The following is a 19990-nucleotide window of genomic DNA, read 5'->3' as shown; positions in this document are numbered from 1 at the left end:
GTAGAGGTGGATCAGGGAATCGCCCGCAGCAAGAGCGACATCATTGATATATACAGAGAAGAGAGTCGGCCCGAGAATTGAACCCTGTGGTACCCCCATAGAGACTGCCAGAGGTCCAGACAACATGCCCTCCGATTTAACACACTGAACTCTGTCTGCAAAGTAGTTGGTGAACTAGGCGAGGCAGTCATTAGAAAAACCAAGGCTATTGACTCTGCCGATAAGAATACGGTGATTGACAAAGTCGAAAGCCCTGGCCAGGTCGATGAAGACGGCTGCACAGTACTGTCTTTTATCGATGGCGGTTATGATATTGTTTAGTACCTTGAGCGTGGCTGAGGTGCACCCGTGACCAGGTATTTAATCAGGGAGTCACCATTGAGACCCGTCTCTTCATTACAAGGGAGCTCTGCATACACAATTTCATAAAATACATAAGACAGTAGCCTATCATCTGAGAATGAATAATTAAACGAGACGCTCAATCATGATCACCACAGTGACCCTTGATGTCAGATTTTCTAAATAACAATACTAACTCGCCATCTTGTGGTGAAAAATAAGACCTACACGTAATGTTGATTGAGTCTCGAGACAAAGCCGTCATGGTCATATGACAGCGGGTATGCTACTTCCTGTAGACATACTTTTGTTTGGCCGAACGGAACAGCTGTCTGGAGGCGGATAGAACCATATCATTAGGAATTAATAGGATCTCTGAATAGAAGTTACTGGTCTTGCTGTACTACTTTTGTGTTCAGTGGCACTCATCAAGATGCTGGCGTTAATTAACAGACTTTTGGACTGGTTTAGGTCTCTCTTCTGGAAAGAAGAGATGGAGCTCACGTTAGTTGGACTTCAGTACTCCGGGAAAACCACCTTTGTCAATGTGATATCAGTAAGTAATAAGGATTTAATTACCACACCACATTAATATTATTTTTTCGTATTGACATGCTGGTGTTGGATAGGAAGAGACCACGAGCCGCTGGACTGTCTAGCCCAGGTAGCTAGTATGTAAGGAACCTGTGTGCTTAGTTGAGTTGGTTAGCTACCATCTGAGCTGATACACTGTTTGCTAACAAAATGCTATGCTAGCATAGCAGTAAGTACAGGTGCTCTGCAGTGTCATCAGCTAGCTAGCTAGCAAGTAGCCGACTCAACTCCACGATTTACGATGGAGTTGAGTGGCGACTACAGTGAGCGGACTGTAACTCCGACGTAAAATAAAAGTACGTTTTATATGTTTTTACAGATTTCTGCGCCCAAAGAATGTGTGTAATTGGGCTATTTTTGTGCTGAAATTAGTAGTCTTTGATGTGACGTTGGAGTTCAGTTTAATCGGTTACAGCTATAACGTTAGTAGTTAGTAAGCATCATGACTGGCTAACTTAAATAAATAAGGCTACTTTATCATGTAACTAACGTTAGCTATGTCACGCGTATTCTAAAGTCAAATCCGTTAATTGATTTATCTAACTCTAATATGGCAACGTTGGAGTTAATATGTAACGTTAGCAAGCTGAGGGGCATCACTTTTTTTGTTTCTGCAGTCAGCTAAATGTTGGCAAGCTAGTTAGCATAGCTAAAGCATAACAAACCGTCAATCTGTCTTTGTCAACACATTAAATGGACAGTCAACATCACTCAAGTTGTAACGAAGTGTGACCATTTGAAATTATTAAACCCACAGTCCTTTGTTTTGGCCTAAACCACAAAGTAGCTAGCTAGCTATAGGCTAGGCCCTACTTCTGAGAGCTGAATCACGAGGCTACCAACATTTTTTTACTCCAAACTGTACAATCCAACTTTAGTTTTTTTCTGGCAGCCTTCTGCTGTTATTACATCATCCAAGTGAGATGAAGAGTCAGGTTTCATTCATATCAAGGGGAGTGACTGCCTCCCTGCACTGATACAAGACACATGGAAACATAACATCAACAGTTAGGCCTATAAGAATTGCACAGTTTACAACGAGAACTCCGAGACCAGATTAACATCCTATCTAGGCTACTGTTTTAAAAGTGCACACTACATAGTACTTAAGGGTATTTAAGAAGGTGGAGTTGGTTCACTTTCTCAGACCATGGCTGTGTTCAGCTGACCTACTGCTGATTAGGCTACATTTCCCTCTCCACAAGCCTTATCAAATGTGTCCCAATGTCCATATTTGCTCTTTGGCAATATACTTGTAGACCGGCAGGCATGTAGAATTTTGGGCCTGATTTGCCAAGTCATTTAGAAGGACAAATAGTGTTGCACAAGGAAAGCAGGTCCTTTGTTTTCCCTAGTTGTTCCACAATGTTGGCGTTCTACCCCATGCAGAGCACACTTGTTACAGTCCCCTAAAAATAAATTTAGCCAATCCATACACTAATTAATATATATATATATATATATATATATATATATATACACACACATATATACAGTGCCTTGCGAAAGTATTCGGCCCCCTTGAACTTTGCGACCTTTTGCCACATTTCAGGCTTCAAACATAAAGATATAAAACTGTATTTTTTTGTGAAGAATCAACAACAAGTGGGACACAATCATGAAGTGGAACGACATTTATTGGATATTTCAAACTTTTTTAACAAATCAAAAACTGAAAAATTGGGCGTGCAAAATTATTCAGCCCCTTTACCAGTAAGAATTCCAGCTCTCACAGACCTGTTAGTTTTTCTTTAAGAAGCCCTCCTGTACTCCACTCATTACCTGTATTAACTGCACCTGTTTGAACTTGTTACCTGTATAAAAGAAACCTGTCCACACACTCAAACACTCCAACCTCTCCACAATGGCCAAGACCAGAGAGCTGTATAAGGACATCAGGATAAAATTGTAGACCTGCACAAGGCTGGGATGGGCTACAGGACAATAGATAAGCAGCTTAGATGTTGCTTTCTCACTGTTGGCACAATTATTAGAAAAGGGAAGAAGTTCAAGATGACGGTCAATCACCCTCGGTCTGGGGCTCCATGCAAGATCTCACCTCGTGGGGCATCAATGATCATGAGGAAGGTGAGGGATCAGCCCAGGACCTGGTCAATGACCTGAAGAGAGCTGGGACCACAGTCTCAAAGAAAACCATTAGTAACACACTACGCCGTCATGGATTAAAATCCTGCAGCGCACGCAAGGTCCCCCTGCTCAAGCCAGCGCATGTCCAGGCCCATCTGACGTTTGCCAATGACCATCTGGATGATCCAGAGGAGGAATGGGAGGTCATGTGGTCTGATGTGAAAAAAATAGAGCTTTTTGGTCTAAACTCCATTTGCCGTGTTTGAAGGAAGAAGAAGGATGAGTACAACCCCAAGAACACCATCCCAACCGTGAAGCATGGAGGTGGAAACATCATTCTTTGGGGATGCTTTTCTGCAAAGGAACAGGACGACTGCACCGTATTGAGGGGAGGATGGATGGGGCCATGTACCGTGAGATCTTGGCCAACAAACTCCTTCCCTCCTTCCCTCAGTCCCTCAGAGCATTGAAGATGGGTTGTGGCTGTGTCTTCCAGCATGACACCGACCCGAAACACACAGAAGCACCTCAAGGTCCTGGAGGGGCCTAGCCAGTCTCCAGACCTAAACCCAATAGAAAATCTTTGGAGGGAGCTGAAAGTCCGTATTGCCCAGCGACAGCCCCGAAACCTGAAGGATCTGGAGAAGGGGAGAAGGTCTGTATGGAGGAGTGGGCCAAAATCCCTGCTGCAGTGTGTGCAAACCTGGTCAAGAACTACAGGAAACGTTTGATCTCTGTAATTGCAAACAAAGGTTTCTGTACCAAATATTAAGTTCTGCTTTTCTGATGTATCAAATACTTATGTCATGCAATAAAATGCTAATTAATTACTTAAAAATCATACATGATTTTCTGGATTTTTGTTTTCGATTCCGTCTCTCACAGTTGAAGTGTACCTATGATAAAAATTACAGACCTCTACATGCTTTGTAAGTAGGAAACACTGCTGATTTCAAATCAAAATCAAATCAAATTGTATTTGTCACATACACATGGTTAGCAGATGTTAATGCGAGTGTAGCGAAATGCTTTGCATTTAGCAGGTTATCAAATACTTGTTCTCCCCACTGTATGTATGTGTATATCAAGTATGTGGACACCCCTTCAAATTAGTGGATTTGGCTATTTCAGCCACACCCATTGCTGACGGGTGTATAAAATCAAGCACACCGCCATGCAATCTCCATAGACAAACATTGGTAGTAGAACAGCCTTATTTAAGAGCTCAATGATTTTCAACAGGGCACTGTCATAGGATGCCACCTTTCCAATAAGTCAGTTTGTCAAATTTCTGCCCTGCTAGAGTTGCCCTGGTCAAATGTAAGTATTATTGTGAGGTGGAAACGTCTAAGAGCAACAACGGCTCAGCCGCGAAGTGGTAGGACACACAAGCTCACAGAACGGGAGTGCTAAAAATCCTCTGACCTTGATTGCAACACTCACTACCGAGTTCCAAACTGCCTCTGGAAGCAACGTCAGCACAATAACTGTTGTGAGCTTCATGAAAAGGGTTCAGCTCGAGTGGTGTAAAGCTTGCCGACGTTGGACTCTGGAGCAGTGGAAACACGTTCTCTTGAGTGATGAATCACACCTCGCCATCTGGTGGTCGGACAGATGAATCAGGGTTTGGCGAATGCCAGGAGGATGCTACTTGCTCGACTGCATAGTGACAATGGTAAAGTTTGGTGGAGTAGGAATAATAGTCTGGCCCCTTAGTTTCAGTGAAGGGAAATCTAAAGCATACGATGACATTCTAGACGATTCTGTTCTTCAAACTTCGTGGCAACAGTTTGGGGAAGGCCCTTTCCTTTTTCAGCATGTCAATGCCGCTGTGCACAAAGTGAGGTCCATACAGAAAGGGTTTGTCGAGATCCGTGTAGAAGAACTTCACTGGCCTGCACAGAGCCCTGACCATCGGACACCTTTAAATCAATTGGAATGCCAACTGCGAGCCAGGCCTAATTGCCCAACATCAGTGCCCAACCTCACCTTACCAGAAGAGTGGTGGCTGTTATAGCAGCAAAGGGTAAACCAACTCCATGTTAATGCCCACGATTTTGGAATGAGATTTTGGAATGAGACGTTCAATGAGCAGGTGTCCACATACTTTTGGTCATGTAGTGTGTGTGTCCATCACAGGTTGGTGGCACCTTAGATGGGAAGGACAGGCTTGTGGTAATGACTGGAGCGGAAAGATTGGGATGGTGTCAAATGTATCAAACGTATTATTATTATGAGCCGTCCTCTTCTAAGCAGCCTCCACTGGTGTCCATTATCAAATCAAATTTATTTAGAAAGCCTTTCTTACATCAGCTGATGTCACAAAGTGCTGTACAGAAACCCAGCCTAAAACCACAAACCGCAAGCAATGCAGGTGTAGAAGCACATTGGCTAGGAAAAACTCCATAGAAAGGCCAAAACCTAGGAAGAAACCTAGAGAGGAACCAGGGCATGAGGGGTGGCCAGTCCTCTTCTGGCTGTGCCGGGTGGAGATTATAACAGAACATGGCCAAGATGTTCAAATGTTCATAGATGACCAGCAGGGTCAAATAATAATAATCACAGTGGTTGTCGAGGGTGCAACAGGTCAGCACCTCAGGAGTAAATGTCAGTTGGCTTTTCATAGCCGATCATTCAAAGTATCTCTACCGCTCCTGCTGTTTCTAGAGAGTTGAAAACAGCAGGTCTGTTCCATAGCCGTAGGCAGAACAGTTGAAACGAACAGCAACACGACCAGGTTGACTGGAGACAGCAAGGAGTCATCAGGCTAGGTAGTCCTAAGGCATGTTCCTAGGGCTCAGGTCCTCCGAGAGAAAGAAAGAAAGAAAGAGGGAGACAATTAGAGAGTAGAGGTCAACCGATTTATGATTTTTCAACGCCGATACCGATTTATTGGAGGATCAAAAAAAAGCCGTTACCGATTTAATCGGCCAATTTAAAAAAATTTTTTATTTGTAATAATGGCAATTACAACAATACTGAATGAATGCTTATTTTAACTTAATATAATACATAAATAAAAATCAATTTAGCCTCAAAAAAATAATGAAACATGTTAAATTTAGTTTATATAATGCAAAAACAAAGTGTTGGAGAAGAAATTAAAAGTGCAATATGTGCCATGTAAAAAAGCTAACGTTTAAGTTCCTTGCTCAGAACATGAGAACGTGTGATAGTTGGTGGTTCCTTTTAACATGAGACTTCAATATTCCAAGGTAAGAGGTTTTAGGTTGTAGTTAATATAGTATTTATAGGACTATTTCTCTCTGTACTGTAGAGACCCGCACAGACAACTGTGTGTAATGTGTTAGGCTAGTAGGTGGTTGTGTTGTACTTACCAGTACCCAGTGTTCGTGGGGTCTGACATGCTAATCAACCTGCTATCTGCCAATCACGGGAATGCCTGGAATGGTCTGATGCCGGGCATCTTGGCGGAGGGGGGTTGGGCAGGGGGATGGAGCATTGTGTCTGGCCTTCACAAGAGAAGGTCACGGTTGGCTTGTGGGTTATCTTTCATTTATTTGGCATGGGCTACGGCCAAACAGTAGCCTGTGTAAAGTTGGGTTGATAAACCGTCAATTCGTAAACTCAAACCTCTGTCTGGACAATTGTTCCTTTATGATCAAGTCAGGTCATTACAATACCATTTATATTTCATATAACTTTGACTATTGGATGTTCTTATAGGCACTTTAATATTGCCAGTGTAACAGTTGCCAGTGTAACAGTATAGCTTCCGTCCCTCTCCTCGACCCTAACTGGGCTCGAACCAGGAACACATCGACAACAGCCATCCTCAAAGCAGCGTTAGCCTTGCAGATCAAGGGGAACAACCACTCCAAGTCTCAGAGTGAGTGACGTTTGAAACGCTATTAGCGCGCACCACCCTAACTAGCTAGCCATTTCACATCGGTTACACCAGCCTAATCTCGGGAGTTGATAAGCTTGAAGTCATAAACAGCGCTGTGCTTGTGAAGAGCTGCTGGCAAAATGCACGAAAGTGCTGTTTGAATGAATGCTTACGAGCCTGCTCCTGCCTACCATCGCTCAGTCAGACTGCTATATCAAATCATAGACTTAATTAAACATAATAACACACAGAAATACGAGCTTTTGGTCTTTTAATATGGTCGTATCCGGAAACTATCATTTCGAAAACAAAACGTTTATGTCAGTGAAATACGGAACCGTTTATCTGACTGGTGGCATCCCTAAGTCGACATATTCCTGTTACATTGTACAACCTTCAATGTTATGTCATAATTACGTAAAATTCTGGCAAATTAGTTCGCAATGAGCCGGGCTGCCGAGACTGTTGCATATACAACTGACTCTGCGTGCAATGAACGCAAGAAAAGGGATACAATTTTACCTGGTTAATCTTGCCTGCTAACCTGGATATCTTTTAGCTAAATATGCAGGTTTAAAAATATATACTTCTGTGTATTGATTTTAAGAAAAGCATTGGTGTTTATGGTTAGGTACAGTCTGGCAACGATTGTGCTTTTTCGCAAATGCGCTTTTGTTAAATCATCCCCCCGCGTTGCATCGATTATATGCAACGCAGGACACACTAGTAATATCATCAACCACGTGTAGTTAACTAGTGATTATGATTGATTGTTTTTTATAAGATAAGTTTAATGCTAGCTAGCAACTTGCCTTGTCTTCTACTACATTTGCGTAACCGGCAGACTCCTCGTGGAGTGCAATGTGAGGCTGGTGGTTAGAGCGTTGGACTAGTTAACTGTAAGGTTGCAAGATTGAATCCCGGAGCTGACAAGGTAAAAATCTGTCGTTCTGCCCCTGAACAAGGCAGTTAACCCACCGTTCCTAAGCCGTCATTGAAAATAAGAATGTGTTCTTAACTGACTTGCCTAGTTAAATCAAGTTTTTTTTTTTTTTTTTTTTTTTTTTTTTAAATGGCCAAATCGGTGTCCAAAAATACAGATTTCCGATTGTTATGACAACTTGAAATCGGCCTTAATTAATCGGTCATTCCGATTAATCGGTCGACCTCTATTAGAGAGCATACTTAAATTAACACAGGAGACCGGATAAGACAGGAGAAATACTCGATATAACAGACTGACCCTAGCCCACTGACACAAAGTACTGCAGCATAAGTGCCTTTTGGTAAACTTCCGGCGCCGACAGAGATGGCCGCCTCGCTTCGCGTTCCTAGGAAACTATGCAGTTTTTTGTTTTTTTTACGTGTTATTTCTTACATTAGTACCCCAGGTCATCTTAGGTTTCATTACATACAGTCGAGAAGAACTACTGAATATAAGATCAGCGTCAACTCACCATCAGTACGACCAAGAATATGTTTTTCGCGACGCGGATCCTGTGTTCTGCCTTACAAACAGGACAACGGAGCGGATCCCATGCAGCGACCCAAAAAAAGACTCCGATAAAGAGGGAAACGAGGCGGTCTTCTGGTCAGACTCCGGAGACGGGCACACCGTGCACCACTCCCTAGCATTCTTCTTGCCAATGTCCAGTCTCTTGACAACAAGGTTGATGAAATCCGGGCAAGGGTAGCATTCCAGAGGGACATCAGAGACTGTAACGTTCTTTGCTTCACGGAAACGTGGCTTACTGGAGAGACGCTATCCGAGGCGGTGCAGCCAACGGGTTTCTCCACGCATCACGCAGACAGAAACGAACATCTTTCTGGTAAGAAGAGGGGCGGGGGCGTATGCCTTATGGCTAACGTGACATGGTGTGATGAAAGAAACATACAGGAACTCAAATCCTTCTGTTCACCTGATTTAGAATTCCTCACAATCAAATGTAGACCGCATTATCTACCAAGAGAATTCTCTTCGATTATAATCACAGCCGTATATATCCCCCCCCAAGCAGACACATCGATGGCTCTGAATGAACTTTATTTGACTCTTTGCAAACTGGAAACCATTTATCCGGAGGCTGCATTCATTGTAGCTGGGGATTTTAACAAAGCTAATCTGAAAACAAGACTCCCTAAATTTTATCAGCATATCGATTGCGCAACCAGGGGTGGAAAGACCTTGGATCATTGTTACTCTAACTTCCGCGACGCATATAAGGCCCTGCCCCGCCCCCCTTTCGGAAAAGCTGACCACGACTCCATTTTGTTGATCCCTGCCTACAGACAGAAACTAAAACAAGAGGCTCCCACGCTGAGGTCTGTCCAACGCTGGTCCGACCAAGCTGACTCCACACTCCAAGACTGCTTCCATCACGTGGACTGGGACATGTTTCGTATTGCGTCAGACAACAACATTGACGAATACGCTGATTCGGTGTGCGAGTTCATTAGAACGTGCGTTGAAGATGTCGTTCCCATAGCAACGATTAAAACATTCCCTAACCAGAAACCGTGGATTGATGGCAGCATTCGCGTGAAACTGAAAGCGCGAACCACTGCTTTTAATCAGGGCAAGGTGTCTGGTAACATGACCGAATACAAACAGTGCAGCTATTCCCTCACTTCCGTCATCATGAAGTGCTTTGAGAGACTAGTCAAGGACCATATCACCTCCACCCTACCTGACACCCTAGACCCACTCCAATTTGCTTACCGCCCAAATAGGTCCACAGACGATGCAATCTCAACCACACTGCACACTGCCCTAACCCATCTGGACAAGAGGAATACCTATGTGAGAATGCTGTTCATCGACTACAGCTCGGCATTCAACACCATAGTACCCTCCAAGCTCGTCATCAAGCTCGAGACCCTGGGTCTCGACCCCGCCCTGTGCAACTGGGTACTGGACTTCCTGACGGGCCGCCCCCAGGTGGTGAGGGTAGGCAACAACATCTCCTCCCCGCTGATCCTCAACACTGGGGCCCCACAAGGGTGCGTTCTGAGCCCTCTCCTGTACTCCCTGTTCACCCACGACTGCGTGGCCACGCACGCCTCCAACTCAATCATCAAGTTTGCGGACGACACAACAGTGGTAGGCTCGATTACCAACAACGATGAGACGGCCTACAGGGAGGAGGTGAGGGCCCTCAGAGTGTGGTGTCAGGAAAATAACCTCACACTCAACGTCAACAAAACAAAGGAGATGATTGTGGACTTCAGGAAACAGCAGAGGGAACACCCCCCTATCCACATCGATGGAACAGTAGTGGAGAGGGTAGCAAGTTTAAGTTCCTCGGCATACACATCACAGACAAACTGAATTGGTCCACTCACACAGACAGCATTGTGAAGAACGCGCAGCAGCGCCTCTTCAACCTCAGGAGGCTGAAGAAATTCGGCTTGTCACCAAAAGCACTCACAAACTTCTACAGATGCACAATCGAGAGCATCCTGGCGGGCTGTATCACCGCCTGGTACGGCAACTGCTCCACCCTCAACCGTAAGGCTCTCCAGAGGGTAGTGAGGTCTGCACAACGCATCACCGGGGGCAAACTACCTGCCCTCCAGGACACCTACACGACCCGATGTCACAGGAAGGCCATAAAGATCATCAAGGACATCAACCACCCGAGCCACTGCCTGTTCACCCCGCTATCATCCAGAAGGCGAGGTCAGTACAGGTGCATCAAAGCTGGGACCGAGAGACTGAAAAACAGCTTCTATCTCAAGGCCATCAGACTGTTAAAAAGCCACCACTAACATTGAGTGGCTGCTGCCAACACACTGACACTGACTCAACTCCAGCCACTTTAATAATGGGAATTGATGGGAAATGATGTAAATATATCACTAGCCACTTTAAACAATGCTACCTTATATAATGTTACTTACCCTACATTATTCATCTCATATGCATACGTATATACTGTACTCTATATCATCGACTGTATTCTTATGTAATACATGTATCACTAGCCACTTTAACTATGCCACTTTGTTTACATACTCATCTCATATGTATATACTGTACTCGATACCATCTACTGTATCTTGCCTATGCTGCTCTGTACCATCACTCATTCATATATCCTTATGTACATATTCTTTATCCCCTTACACTGTGTACAAGACAGTAGTTTTGGAATTGTTAGTTAGATTACTTGTTATTACTGCATTGTCGGAACTAGAAGCACAAGCATTTCGTTACACATGGTTAGCAGATGTTAATGTGAGTGTATGTGACAAATAAAATTTGATTTGATTTAAATACTGGAGGCTGAGACGGGAGGATTCGGGAGACACTGTGGCCCCATCCGACGATACCCCCGGATAGGGACAAATTGGCAGGATATAACCCCACTCACTTTGCCAAAGTACACCACTAGTGGGATATCTTCAACCACCAACTTACCATCCTGAGACAAGGCCGAGTATAACCCACAAAGATCTCCGCCACGGCACAACCCAAGAGGGGGCGCCAACCCGGACAGGAAGATCACGTCAGTGACTCACCCCTCCTAGGGACGGCATGGAAGAGCACCAGTAAGCCAGTGACTCAGCCCCTGTAATAGGGTTAGAGGCAGAGAATCCCAGTGGAGAGAGTGAAAAACCCACTGGACCCACAACCTGCTTAATTCATGACCCCAAATACCAAGACCATTTGAAGTCTAGGCATATGTATTGGCTTGACTTAAGAATGTCCTTTACAGTAATTGTTGGATACTCTAGTCTGAGTAGAAGAGGATAATTACCAAAGAGGCTTTGCAATAGCAGATTGGAATAGTTTCCCCATGCTTGTATTCATCACAAGAATGCAGCACGTTTTCACTTCGTTATGGTCAGGTGACCTGGATGTGGTCTGGAGCTGGACAAAGCTGCGCTCTCACCCAATCCCTCTGTTTGCCTCAAGTGTTTGTATAAAACTATACTGATGGCAATGGTGCCTGTCATTGGAGTTTAGCTTTTCTGGAGCTCATTCCTACAATCCCCTTTGGAGCAGACATGGGATACCCCTCTCAATCTGTTGGTGTTAAATTTTTGCAAGATGGTGCTTGTGAACTCCCTCCTGCACTAAAAGGGAACTGTGAAGTGAATGTGTCATTTGACCAGGTGGCCAGGAAGGCACCATAATAGAACCAGATGTTAATGGGCCTCATTTTGGGGGGGGGGGAACTTGGTTGAACCTCAGTGTGTCACTTTCTTCCTGTTTTAGTTCTCACTCCATCTGAAAGTCCAAACCCTTCAGCAATTTTGATAAGCTTATGTTCCCAGAATAATTTTTTAAATTCAATTTTAAGTGTAATTTTGTGTTCTAAAATGTTACATATTTTCAGTGTCTGGAATATTTGAAATTCTAGGCATAGCCAAAGTTGTTTTTAAGAGGGCCTTTTGGAAAAATGGTCATGCAACTGACAATGACATTATTATATAGAGCATCCCAAAAATTGTTGTAATCTTTAAAAAAAAAATTGCCTTATAATAGCCTCAATGTAGAGACAATATCGTAGACAATCATACCCCTTTAGATTTCTGTGACCTTTAACTGACCATACCTACATTTTATGGAGTCTTTGATACCATAATCGGTAGTGAATTTTGTTGGCAAACGTCCTTCAAATGTTCCAGGCTCAAGCCTGGCCACCAACTATCCCCCAAATCTGCAAAAATACATTTTGGTAATTTTCAAATTGCTGTTCAATGTGTAGCCAAATGCTTGTGTCTAGCTTTGTGTGCTAAATGTCCATATAGCCGATAAAGCATTCCTCATGTCCTTAGTTCACTTTTCCTTGTTTTGGTTTCTCACAGTCTGGTCAGTTTAGTGAAGACATGATTCCCACAGTCGGCTTCAACATGCGGAAGGTTACCAAAGGCAACGTGACGATTAAGGTAAAGGTTTGCCATTAAACTCTGCTCAAATTGCTGTCTGTGCTGTGCATCTCCCCGGGAACGGTAGGGAAAGATGAGTGTCTGTGCAGTGTCCACATTGACCTACTGTCTGTCTGTATTGTGTCTACTGTGCAGATCTGGGACATAGGTGGACAGCCTCGCTTCAGAAGCATGTGGGAGAGGTACTGCCGAGGAGTCAATGCCATTGTGTAAGTATCTGGACCAGAGTAAGCCACCTTGCGGCTCCACTCTAACCATAACATGCTACTCTGTATCAACGTTTGCTGTGGTCAGTGTGTGTCAATGCCAGGACTGTTTCCTCTCACCAATGTCTCTACCCGGTCTCATTATATGCCCTTGGCTCTGAAATGCAGGCTCCTACCCTCTCAAACGCTGTGGTTCCTGTCCTAATTTGAACCAAAAACACTTAGAGCTGCATAAAGATATGCTCTTTTATGGTCTACTTTAGCAATCACGCTGGGTTCAGGAGATAACTATTATCTTTTCAGGATGCATTTAGTTTAGAACTCGGCCGTCTGACTGTTCTTCTCCACCATTTTCCTTGCTGCAGCAATACGAGATGGCATTTTCATGTTTTTCGTCAACTGTCTTTTTTGTGCTTTTAAGTCTTCACTCCATGTGGCTAATATCTTAGAAGTAGTTTTCAACAATATTTGCAAAATGGCATTGGATATTTATACAGTGGGGCAAAAAAGTTTAGTTAGCCACCAATTGTGCAAGTTCTCCCACTTAAAAAGATGAGAGGCCTGTAATTTTCATCTTAGGTACACTTCAACTATGACAGACAAAATGAGAAAAAAAAATACAGAAATTCACATTGTAGGATTTTTTATGAATTTATTTGCAAATTATGGTGGAAAATAAGTATTTGGTCAAAAACAAAAGTTTCTCAATACTTTGTTATATACCCTTTGTTGGCAATGACAGAGGTCAAACGTTTTCTGTAAGTCTTCACAAGGTTTTCACACACTGTTCCTGGTATTTTGGCCCATTCCTCCATGCAGATCTCCTCTAGAGCAGTGATGTTTTGGGGCTGTTGCTGGGCAACACAGACTTTCAACTCCCTCCAAAGATTTTCTATGGGGTTGAGATCTGGAGACTGGCTAGGCCTCTCCAGGACCTTGAAATGCTTCTTACGAAGCCACTCCTTCGTTGCCTGGGCGGTGTGTTTGGGATCATTGTCATGCTGAAAGACCCAGCCACGTTTCATCTTCAATGCCCTTGCTGATGGATGGAGATTTTCACTCAAAATCTCACGATACATGGCCCCATTCATTCTTTCCTTTACACGGATCAGTCGTCCTGGTCCCTTTGCAGAAAAACAGCCCCAAAGCATGATGTTTCCACCCCCATGCTTCACAGTAGGTATGGTGTTCTTTGGATGCAACTCGGCAATCTTTGTCCTCCAAACACGACGAGTTGAGTTTTTACCAAAAAGTTATATTTTGGTGTCATGGTCAGATGAAATTCTCCCCATCTTCTTCTGGATCATCCAAATGCTCTTTAGCAAACGGGCCTGGACATGTACTGGCTTAATCAAGGGGACACGTCTGGCACTGCAGGATTTGAGTCCCTGGTGGCGTAGTGTGTTACTGATGGTAGGCTTTGTTACTTTGGTCCCAGCTCTCTGCAGGTCATTCACTAGGTCCACCCCCCGTGTGGTTCTGGGATTTTTGCTCACCGTTCTTGTGATCATTTTGACCCCACGGGGTGAGATCTTGCGTGAAGCCCCAGATCGAGGAAGATTGTCAGTGGTCTTGTATGTCTTCCATTTCCTAATAATTGCTCCCACAGTTGATTTCTTCAAACCAAGCTGCTTACCTATTGCAGATTCAGTCTTCCCAACCTGGTGCAGGTCTACAATTTTGTTTCTGGTGTCCTTTGACAGCTCTCTGGTCTTGGCCATAGTGGAGTTTGGAGTGTGACTGTTTGAGGTTGTGGACAGGTGTCTTTTATACTGATAACAAGTTCAAACAGGTGCCATTAATAAAGGAAACGAGTGGAGGACAGGGGAGCCTCTTAAAGAAGAAGTTACAGGTCTGTGAGAGCCAGAAATCTTGCTTGTTTGTAGGTGACCAAATACTTATTTTCCACCATAATTTGCAAATAAATTCATACAAAAATCATACAATGTGATTTTTCTGGATTTTTTTTTTCTAATTTTGTCTGTCATAGTTGAAGTGTACCTATGATGAAAATGACAGGCCTCTCTAATATTTTTAAGTGGGAGAACTTGCACAATTGGTGGCTGACTAAATACTTTTTTTGCCCCACTGTACTTAATAAAAAATATAAATGCAACATGTAAAGTGTTTGTCCCATGTTTCATGAGCTGAAATAAAAGATCCCAGAAATGTCCCATGTGCACAAAAAGCTTATTTTTCCCAGATTTTGGACACATTTGTTTACATCCATCCCCCTGACAGGTGTAGCATACCAAGAAGCTGATTAAACATTATCATTACATAGGTGCACCTTGTGCTGGGGACAATAAAAGGCAACTCTAAAATGTGCAGTTTTGTCACACAATGCCACAGATGTTTTGAGGGAGCATGCAATATACATGCTGACTGCAGGGATGTCCATCGGAGATGTTGCCAGAGAACTTGATTTTTCAACCATAAGCCGCCACAATGTCGTTTTAGAGAATTTGGCAGTATGTCCAACCGGCCTCACAACCGCAGACCACGTGTCGCCATGCAAGCCCAGGACCTCCGACTCGTCTTCTTCACCTGCGGGATCATCTGAGGCCAGCCACCAAGACAGCTGATGCAACTGAGGAGTATTTGTCTGTAATAAAGTTATTTTTATGGGGGAAAAAATATTCTGATTGGGTTGGCCTGGCTCCCAGGTGGGTAGGCCTATGCCCTCCCTGGACCACCCATGGTTGCGCCCCTGCCCAGTAATGTGAATTCCATAGATTAGGGCCTAATGAATTTATTTCAATTGACTGATTTCTTTTATATGAACTGTAACCCAGTAAAATCATTGCATGTTGCGTTTATATTTTTGTTTAGTTCAAATATAGTCTAGTTGAAGCTACAGCCTCTTTTTCGCTGGAAGTCTGGATTCATTCCCTATGACGATGTTGATCAGTGAAAAAATGCAATGTTACTGAATGCCTTTGAACTTTGAGTTTTATATATGTTTTGTGTCCATTTGCATATGAATCTACTAGACCGAATGTTTTGAAAAACCTACGTCTGAGCATTATTTTTCTCCAGTTACATGGTGGATGCAGCAGACCGTGAGAAGGTAGAGGCCTCCAGGAACGAGCTCCACAACCTGTTAGACAAGCCTCAGCTACAAGGCATCCCTGTAAGTCAGTTATTCAGTCAAATCTAATGCTATATCAATCCCAATGAGTGGCCAATCAGTGACACTTATCTCCCTTGAGTTCTTCAGACCCAATGTTAAGCACATCTTGGTTGACCTTGACCCATGCCATACATCCCCAGGAATGTCCAATGACTCCAATCAGATGCATTTGATCATCACTCCTAATTGGCAATTACGGCCACTAATGGTTTAAGTTACTCAGGCTAAGTGGCATTGGAAGTGCTCAATTTTGTACCCAGCCAAGATTTTTTATTAGATTTCAGATTCCAGCCCAGCAGCTTGCCAACTGACAGAACAATGTTTGTCATGCTGACTCTGTTGCCTTCCAGCTTGCCATATAGGGGTTGTCTTTTTCCACCAACAGAGAAGGTTCTGTAATGGCAAAGAGGTAATGCAAAACGTATAGATTATCTGTCCAGAAGGTGTGATGTATCTGCAGTAACGGGGAAGGGCAGCCCAGTGGGATTGGCTCTGCTGAGAAATCTGAGTCACAGAGAGAGATGGTCATAAAGCCTGCTCTGTCTCCATACACCCACTGACCGCTCTTCTCTCCTCAGGTTCTAGTGCTTGGTAACAAGAGAGATCTTCCCAGTGCGCTTGACGAGAAGCAACTCATCGAAAAGTTGTAAGATACTCTGTTTCTCCCTGTTCCTTGAATGATCCATTTGTCATATTGGTCAAAATGAGGACAGACATGTTAACCTATATATCCTTCATTTGTATGTGATCTTGACAGTGTAATCTTCCCATGGGTAATGAAATGGCCATGACTCCAATGCACATTTGAACTTTTGTAGCCCATTTCTTGCTAACCATTTATCTTGAGTACGTTTTTACGGATGGCTGGTTGATGCGAGGTTGAAGAGAGAAATACCCTGCCAGGTCCTTAAATGCCTTTTTATCTTGGCATGGTTTAGAAGGACTATTACTTACATACATCATTGGAAGGTGATAAAAGGTGTACTGTATATTTAATTCACCTATAAGACACTTTTATCCTGTATACAATCAAGGGGGGGCGCAACAACAACAACAACCAACAAAAGTGCCCCAAAAGTAGAAGGAACCAAAGCACTTACTGATTTAACTCTCTACAGGAATTTGTCAGCCATCCAGGACAGAGAAATCTGTTGTTACTCTGTTTCCTGCAAAGAGAAGGACAACATAGGTGAGTAGTAGTATGAGGTAGGCAATTCACACAGCCACTACCAACGTTCAGTTTCTGCATTTCTAATTCAATTAAGATGGAGTGCTGTGCTTATGCTCATTATTTTAATGTGTTTGTCCCCTCTTTGTAATACATGGTGTCTGTCTTCTGTTTTGCAAAGTTTTGTGATTTTTAAATATCTCCGCAATAATGTGACAAAGTTTTATCCCATCTTCAGATATCACTCTGCAGTGGTTAATCCAGCATTCCAAGTCTTGAAGGAGCTGAGTGTAGGTCAAGCCTGCTTCTGTGTCCTCCTTGCTGCCTCTGAAGTGGTTCTCTACCGCCCTGTCTACTCTCAACCCACCACCACCACATTCTGCACCGTTTGTGTAGTCTTCAATTCACCACCACAACACCAACCACTGCTTACACTGCTTAGTCTTTCAGTTGTCACAATACAGTGATGAAGGACAGCGGAGAGTACCTACTCATCATACCTGTTTTCAGTGGAGAAGTTCTACGGGTTTGTGTCCATCCTTTGGTTTTAACGCTACTAACTGGGTTCAGGGAGTCTCATGACCTCCCAGCCCACTGGCATCATATCAGTTTGACTCTGTATTTAGGTGGTGGAATCCAGTCTCTTCATTCAGTATCTACTCCAGTTCAATGTCCCCATTTGGTGTCAATGTAATATTGTTTGATTATAATTAAGGTTTTTGCCAAAACACGTCGCATGTGTGAATGCCTTTATATCCTGACACACTGTGATATATATATATATAATGTACGTTAATTGATTTGCTGGTCAATGGACATATTTAATGATGTATTTTATGAAGTGGCTTACAGTTTACATGACATGGAAAGTAAGACTGTATGCAATGCTGTAGTCTTGAGCTCAGTCCTAAAAGGGGTCTGCAGAGTTTTAAGTGCCTTCTGCAAATTAGCTTTTCATGCAAGAAGATGATCCTCACACCATACAGATATGCTGTACATAATGAATGTTTTGATTTTTGACCCACGTCATTTACTTAGTTGTCTCTGGACATGTTCATTCAACTCTGTAGAATCCCACGTTATTTAATGCACTTGTGTAAATATGCTTCAATAATGAAAAGTCATTGATGTAAATAGGATGAAATGTAGCTTGATTTGAAGGGGAAGCAGAAAAACTGGAAGTTCGCCACATTTTGTGAAAGATGAATAATAATGATACTTTTCAGGTTGTAACTGCTTTTTGAGTGTCTGTCTCATTGGTTACTCTTGAATATCAAGCCCACAGAGGGTCATTATAATTAAATTGATCAGAAAGCCAGCCAGTGTTACTCATGGAGGAGGTTATGGCAGACGTCACTCAATTCCTCACAATGATGATCAGTCTCCCTCATCTGTTGTCTGAGACCGTTTTACATGGATGCTTTGTCATCTCTAAGCTTTTGCTTGAATAATGATGTATTTTGTGAAGCCTTACTGATCCAAGGAAAATGCTGCAAGCCACAAGATGTCACTTGTCTTAGTTTCACATGTTATATTAAAGAGTCATTATCAGTTCTACAGTGAGTAGACAATTATTTATTGAAATGTTCTCCAATTGTGACCTTATGACACACTAGATTTCAGAGTTATTTTCTGAATAGAAAGGTCTTGTGCTGGCTGCCTAAATGTGTTATGGACATTTATGTGTAAACAAACAACTAAAACTAGATACAAAGTGTATATATAAAAGATAATGGACCTATAGATTTAAAATTTAAGTTCATCTTTGAGAACTAACAACATTTTGGGAATTTCAGGAAATTTGCTTTAGAGGGCCTCAATGTCAGTGCTACTGTACATTTGGCCATGGCCATGCCCCACCACCAAATTCTATTCTGTCCCTTGACAGTAAATTGTTTACTGCACTCAAATGTGAAGTGCTTTCAATGCTAAAATATCCCTGCTTTGCTGCTTGTACTGTACTAGCTATTCTGCACCTCATCTAGTTTGCTTGAGGATGTCCTCAGTATAGTACCTCACATTCTGTTGTTTTGCATTGGGGCATCTCTCTTTGTATACTTGTAATGCTAGTGGTCTGGTAGATATACTGAAAGTGGGGGGCCAGGTAAACCATGTGCTTTTGCAGAATTGGGTGGTTAAAGCGTGTTACCTCTAATCCTATGTTTGCTGTCCCAGACATTTTATGGAAGAATGACACCATATGGAATGAAAGACATCGCTGTTCCCCCCCCCCCCTGTATTCAGGTGAATGCTCTTGTATGTGTTTATTGCATTTTTTTCTGTGGCTGCTTAATAAAATACTCTTAATTTTTTAAGGTTCTATTTACTTACGATATTTAGCGCTGGGAATGCATTCCCAAATAAATGCCTTGCTGATGTTTCTGTCCACAAGAGGGAAGCAAAGTACTGTGGAAGCTGAAAGCAGAGTGATCAAGTCATGGGACCATGGTCCAGGTTTTCCCAAACACGGTCCTGCCCCCCCCAGGGCAAAAAAACAAAACGTGCACCGGGGGGCAGGACCCGAGTTTGAGAAACCCTGCCACAGCCTAAACTTGTAAGCTACTTCCTTCTCTTGAAATGTTATTGAAGCCTTCTAAGCCTGCAGCAACAGGATTTGGAAGTTCAGTCCATTATGTTAGCTTAGGGCGGTAAGTAGCCTAGCGGTTAGAGTGTTGGGCCAGTAACTGAAAGGTTGCTAAATCGAATCCCCGAGC

General features: G+C 43.1%; 1 protein-coding gene across 1 annotated transcript; it reads left to right on the top strand.

Moving 5' to 3' along the window:
- Positions 1-618: 618 nt before the first annotated feature.
- Positions 619-18833, top strand: LOC110494583 (ADP-ribosylation factor-like protein 8B-A). The gene is made up of 7 exons (XM_021569774.2): positions 619-898; positions 12689-12769; positions 12905-12978; positions 16015-16108; positions 16687-16754; positions 17227-17297; positions 17515-18833. The coding sequence occupies exons 1-7, from the start codon at positions 776-778 to the stop codon at positions 17553-17555; spliced, it is 552 nt and encodes a 183-aa protein (XP_021425449.1). The 5' UTR covers positions 619-775; the 3' UTR covers positions 17556-18833.
- Positions 18834-19990: the final 1157 nt, after the last annotated feature.

The sequence above is a fragment of the Oncorhynchus mykiss genome, chromosome 17 (assembly GCF_013265735.2).
Source record: "Oncorhynchus mykiss isolate Arlee chromosome 17, USDA_OmykA_1.1, whole genome shotgun sequence".
Classification (NCBI taxonomy): domain Eukaryota; kingdom Metazoa; phylum Chordata; class Actinopteri; order Salmoniformes; family Salmonidae; genus Oncorhynchus; species Oncorhynchus mykiss.
The sequence above is the reverse complement of the archived record's forward strand: the minus strand, read 5'-3'. Positions and strand labels throughout refer to the sequence as shown.